The 6,000-nt window shown below is 42.9% G+C and overlaps 1 protein-coding gene across 1 annotated transcript in view; it reads left to right on the top strand.

Annotated features, from left to right (window-relative positions):
* The first annotated feature begins 324 nt into the window (after positions 1 to 324).
* ALDH1A3 (aldehyde dehydrogenase 1 family member A3) overlaps positions 325 to 6,000 on the top strand; it is a 58,501-nt gene continuing 52,825 nt past the window's right edge. Inside the window, exon 1 of the mRNA XM_063925661.1 lies at positions 325 to 527. Coding sequence (XP_063781731.1) covers positions 429 to 527 — 99 coding nt within the window. The 5' untranslated portion in view covers positions 325 to 428. The remainder of the gene's footprint in view (positions 528 to 6,000) is intronic.

Genomic DNA, 6,000 nt, shown 5'->3' with positions numbered 1-6,000 from the left:
TATCTCCGCATTCACAGTATAAGTAAAGGAATACACATCAATTAGAGAAGACAAGTCATACATACTCATATATCAGATTCTCGCCTCCTCGTAGACAATCATTAAGCATAATGTACATTTTACATCCAGTGAAACAGTACAGCCAGTGAATGGAGTTATTGTACACATTTCCCTACAAGTCATTCACACTACAAGCTCTTGCTATCATATTTGGAACTTGGAAAAAGAGGGAAGAAGAGGGTGTGGAGGGTCTGATCCCTGCAGCCAATCAGGATCACTTTCCTCCTCCAATGACAGGATGGCTCTGAACTTGTGTTATTAAAGGGAGAGGAGCTCCCCTATCTGTCCAGAAAAAGACACTGGGAAACTCCAGCAGAGCACATAGCAGACACACATCCAGCCAGGACATCTCACCTCTGCGCTGTAACATGACAACCAATGGTACCATAGAGAATGGACTGCCGGACATCAAAACCCCCATGTTCCCACGACCAGTCTCTAGTATAGAAATTCAGCACTATCACAAGGTAACATCAGATCTCTTCAATATTGCTGCATACACTGTATGTGCCATGCTATTTACTACTGGAATATTGGCCTAGATTTATCAAGCTTTGGAGAGTGAAAAATTGCACGGTGATGAAGTACCAACCAATCAGCTCCTAACTGTAATTTTTCAAACACAGCCTGTAACATGGCAGTTAGGAGTTTATTGGCTGCTACTTTATCACCGTGCAATTTATCACTCTCCAGGGTTTGATAAATCTGGACCATTATCTTTCATTTATAGTAGTGTGTACTTATGTTATAATGTTTTCTTTAATGACAATGCTGCTATAGAAGATACGGGGGAGATTTATCAAAGCTTGGAGAGAGATAAAGGTGAGATTTTACAGGCTGTGGGGCTCATTTATCAATGAGTGATAAAACTCGTTGTGAATGATAAAACTCATTGTGTATGATAAATGGTGCTCCAGCCAATCAGCTCCTGTCATGTGTTCAACTCCTAACTGTCATGTGTTTGAGCTGATTGGCTGGCACGCCATTTATCATTCACAACAAGTTTTATCACTCGTTGATAAATGGGCTCTCTGCTTGAAAAATGAAATATGCTGATTGGTTGGAACGTTAGCTTTGTCCACTTTATCTGTCTCCAAACTTCGATAAATCTCCCCCATAGACACATATGAATTACTTAATATAACCTGCTGTAAAGTTCCATACAGTATATTGTATATTTGTATTATAGTGTAGAATGTAGATGGTAAGGTAAGTGTCACGTCAGACGAGATGCCGGCTGTCACTATACCGACAGCGGCATCCAGTATGCCGGGATCCCAGCAGCGAGCGCCTTGCAGGCTCGCTGCACTCACCACTCTTCTATTCCCACTCGGTTGGTGGCGTGGACAGAGCGGGTGTCGGGATTCTGTCTGTCAGTAAAAATACGGCTGATGGGATTCCGGCGTCGGTCTCCTGTGCCGGTATTTTGACTGCATCTCAGTGTCACTTACCACATGGATGTCCCGAGAAGCATATTTCTCCAAAAAAATTCTATCTATCTATCTATCTATCTATCTATCTATCTATCTATCTATCTATCTATCTATCTATCTATCTATCTATCTATCTATCGAAACTGGGTCCGGCACTCAATATATAGATACAATTACCCCGGTGTCCTGATCCGATGCGGTGTTTTCCGCCAAACATAAGAATCACACATACACGTATGTGTCTATTGCTGTATGCTGCATCATATACTGACAACAGTGCATGTTGGCACCGAAACGTTGATATACTGAAGTGATGTACTGCTGAATTTGAATACACGTTGTTTGCATAAAAGCCTCTGAGTGCCGCTCCACATTGATTCTTTTATATATATATATATATATATATATATATATATATAGTCATTTTAGACTTGAGGAGCCTGCACACTGCACATGCCGAGTGTAAACCATCTGGTTATTCCTTTATTGCTCCTCTTCCTGATGTCACATTGAAATAATACATACATCATTGTCTTTCTAGGTCACTAAGCTATAAAATAGTGAAAATGCCATCCAAATTCATCCAGTAGTTTTGCATGATGCTGGAACAAACAGACAAAAATGACAACTTTATTATACTGTGCGCCGGGATCCCAACAGCCGGCAAACTGAATACCACCAATATATATAGATGATTAATATACCTACTGATATGTCATATGTGCTGCTCTGGGATTCAGTATGATATCCCAGCTGTCGGGACCCAGGCGGTCGGAAGACTGACGCTCAGTCCTGACAGCCGGAATACCGATGGCGAGCGCAGCGTGTCTGCTCACCGCGCTTCGGGCCTGGTGGCAGCCTTCAGACGTTCCCCTCGGGTGATGGCGTGGACCACCACCAGAGTGGGGATTCTGGGCGGTGGTGGGGATTACAACCGCCAGTATTTCACTGGGTGTCGGGATTCCGGCATCGGAATACTGACCACCAGGATCCCGGCAGCCAGCAACTTGAAAGCCTCCCGTTCTCTGCTATATTTCATGTGGCTATAGGAGAATAATGTTATATGGTGTATAAAGGTGCATACACACGATGCGATGTAACCTTACGATTTTGACTATATAGTAAGGAAAGTTAGCACATATTGCACCGTATGTACACAGCTTGTGATACCGATGCGCACTCCCATGGGTCGGTATCTCAAGAAAACATAAACTGTGCAGGAAAGTCAATCTTGACTATATAGTGTACAATCTAGTATATAGTATAGTCAAAATTGGCACTTAGTCAAAATCTCACATAGTAGAAATCTCAAGTAAAGATAGTCAGTATCGGAGGTTCAGGGCTCCGGGGGGAAAATCGCAAAGTCAAAATCGGAGATAGTCAATATGTCACCATGTTTATGCACCTAATAGGCCCTACACATTAGGCGATATAACTGAACGATATGAACGTTCTTGTTCATTAATGAACGAGAACGCGTTCATATCGTTCAGTGTGTAGACATGAATGATGAATGTTGCTCGGCCCTGCACTCGTTCATCGTTGGTGCCGGGTTGCTTATGCATGCAAGCCAATATGGACAATATCGTCCATATTAGCTTGCACTGCTATGGAGCCGGGTGACGGGTGAAGTGAAGAAACTTCACTCCCCCCTGTCACTTCCACCCCGCCGTCGGGTCACCGTCTGCCGTATCGGTCGCCGAATGTGTAGGGCCCATAAGAGTTGCCATGTGTATGGATATCATTACGACAATATTCCTATGTGAATATACTGTAGGATAATGGATATTGTATGTTGTAGTCACTGTGTAGTGGGTCAGAGTTGCAGGGTGTCTGGATATCATTATTAATTTAGGGGGAGATTTATCAAAGCTTGGAGAGAGATAAATTACTAGTCAATCAGCTCCTGTCATGTTACAGGCTGTGTTTGAAAACTGACAGGTGCTGATTGGTTGGTCCTTTACCTATACAGGTTGAGTATCCCTTATCCAAAATGCTTGGGACCAGAGGAATTTTGGATATCGGATTTTTCCGTATTTTGGAATAATTGCATACCATAATGAGATATCATGGTGATAGGACCTAAATCTAAGCACAGAATACATTTATGTTACATATACACCTTATACACACAGCCTGAAGGTCATTTTAGTCAATATTTTTTATAACTTTGTGCATTAAACAAAGTGTGTGTACATTCACACAATTCATTTATGTTTCATATACACCTTATACACACAGCCTGAAGGTCATTTAATAAAATATGTATAATAACTTTGTGTATTAAACAAAGTTTGTGTACACTGAGCCATCAAAAAACAAAGGTTTCACTATCTCACTCTCACTCAAAAAAGTCCGTATTTCGGAATATTCCGTATTTCGGAATATTTGGATATGGGATACTCAACCTGTATCCACTTTATCTCTCTTCAAACTTGGATAATTCTCCCACTGTATAGTCCTGTACCGACAGAGCAATATATGGATATAGGACTATCGGAAGACATGTTGTATGCAGAGGTAGACAACCTGTGTCACTCCAGCTGCTGTGGACTACATATCTCAGCATGCCCTGCCACTATTTTAACAGGATATAACAGCAGAACTGTGACAGGGCATGCTGGTATGTGTAGTTCCACAGTACTAGAGTACTCTTGTTGTAGTGTGTCAGAATTTCATTGTTTCAGGATATTATTAGGAGCATAATCCAAAGTGAATATAACAGAATGGATGTTGCATGTTGTAGTGTGTAGGGGGTAAGAGCTGCAGTGTGTACTGGTATTATTCTAGGCATATTGCACAGATAGCCAGCACTGAGGCAGGCAGTTGCCCATCTGGGCTGCTCACGATCTTACACATCGGGGCTGGAGTGAGACGTCATCTAGTACTGCACTTAGGGGGTCATTCAGATCTGATCGTAGATGTGCAACATTTAGCACATCTGCGATCATTTTCTAGTCTGCCCAGCACGTCTGGCCCTATCCTCCACAAGGGAGCAAAAGCATCGCCGCTGCAATGTTTTTGCACCCGCTGAGTAGCTCCCTGCCAGCGCAGCTCCTGCGCTCTGGCAGGCCTCTACTCGCCGCGTCCCAGACATGCCTCCAATGTCCGGACTGTGCCCCGCCAATGCTGTCCTAACGCCGTTGGCATGCCCCCTCCCGCCCCGCGACTGCCTCTGCCTGTCAATCAGGCAGAGTGGATCGCAGCCCAGAGATGCTTTTAGCTCCCAGGGGGTGCACGCGCACAAAAAAAATTCAGACTGCGTTCGCTGCCGCTTCAGTGATCCAGTGTGAATTAGCCCCTTAGGTAACAGCTATATGGATACTGCAGGTTGTAGTGTATCAGAGTTGGATATAATCATTTATATTATTATTATTATTATTATTATTATTATAATTATATTCCTATGCGAGTATAGCAGAATGCATATTGTAGTGTCTGGATAAAATTCTGGATATACTGTACAAGGTGGATATGGCTAAATGATTACTGTATGCTGTAAGGGGTGTCAGCATAGCAGTATGTCTGGGTATCATGTTTAGTAGGTTGCAGTGAGTCTGAATACAATTATATATGTATTACACCTATGAATATAGCAGACATCTGTATTGTAGGTGGTAGTGTGGCAGGGTGTCAGCATTGCAGTATATCTGGATATCATTATGTTTAGTCAGATGGATAGCGTAGGTGGTAGTGTGGCAGGGTGTCAGCATTGCAGTGTGTCTGGATATCATTATATTTAGTGGGGAAGATAGCGTAGGTTGTAGTGTGTCAGAGTTGCAATGTGTCTGGATGCAATTATAGACGTAATACACTGTGTATATAGAACCAGAGAGAGAATTGGTGCCCACCCCTCCACCCCATTTTTCAAATAGGGACATAAGGCGCATGCCTCGTGGGGAAGGGGCATGACAAGATTGAACCCAGAGAAAGACCATGCTATGATGCCCCTTCCCACATTTTATATATACACACATTTATAGTTCACTGCAAGAAAATGGATTTGTACACAAATCCTCTTTATACCACATTCATGCACTCTTATCTTAAGAGCTTGTTGTTATTCAGTTACAATACCCTTTATTAAATAACACTTCATACCCTCCAACTGTACCTTTTTAATAGGTACAGTACCTTTTTTTCATGGTCTGTACCGATTTTTGCCTCTCCAAACTTCCATTGAAAGTATAGGAAAAGGGACGTGGCCACGCCCCCTTTACACGCGGCCACGCCCCCTTTTCGGATTTGTACCGATTTTTCTGTGTAAAATGGCCCTCATTCCGAGTTGATCGCTCGCAAGGCGATTTTAGCAGAGTTACACACGCTAAGCCGCCGCCTACTGGGAGTGAATCTTAGCTTCTTAAAATTGCGACCGATGTATTCGCAATATTGCGATTACAAACTACTTAGCAGTTTCAGAGTAGCTTCAGACTTACTCGGTATCTGCGATCAGTTCAGTGCTTGTCGTTCCTGGTTTGACGTCACAAACACACCCAGCGTTCGCCCA

Source organism: Pseudophryne corroboree, chromosome 6 (genome assembly GCF_028390025.1).
Source record: "Pseudophryne corroboree isolate aPseCor3 chromosome 6, aPseCor3.hap2, whole genome shotgun sequence".
NCBI classification, from domain to species: Eukaryota; Metazoa; Chordata; class Amphibia; order Anura; family Myobatrachidae; genus Pseudophryne; species Pseudophryne corroboree.
This window is presented reverse-complemented; position numbering and strand designations above follow the sequence as displayed.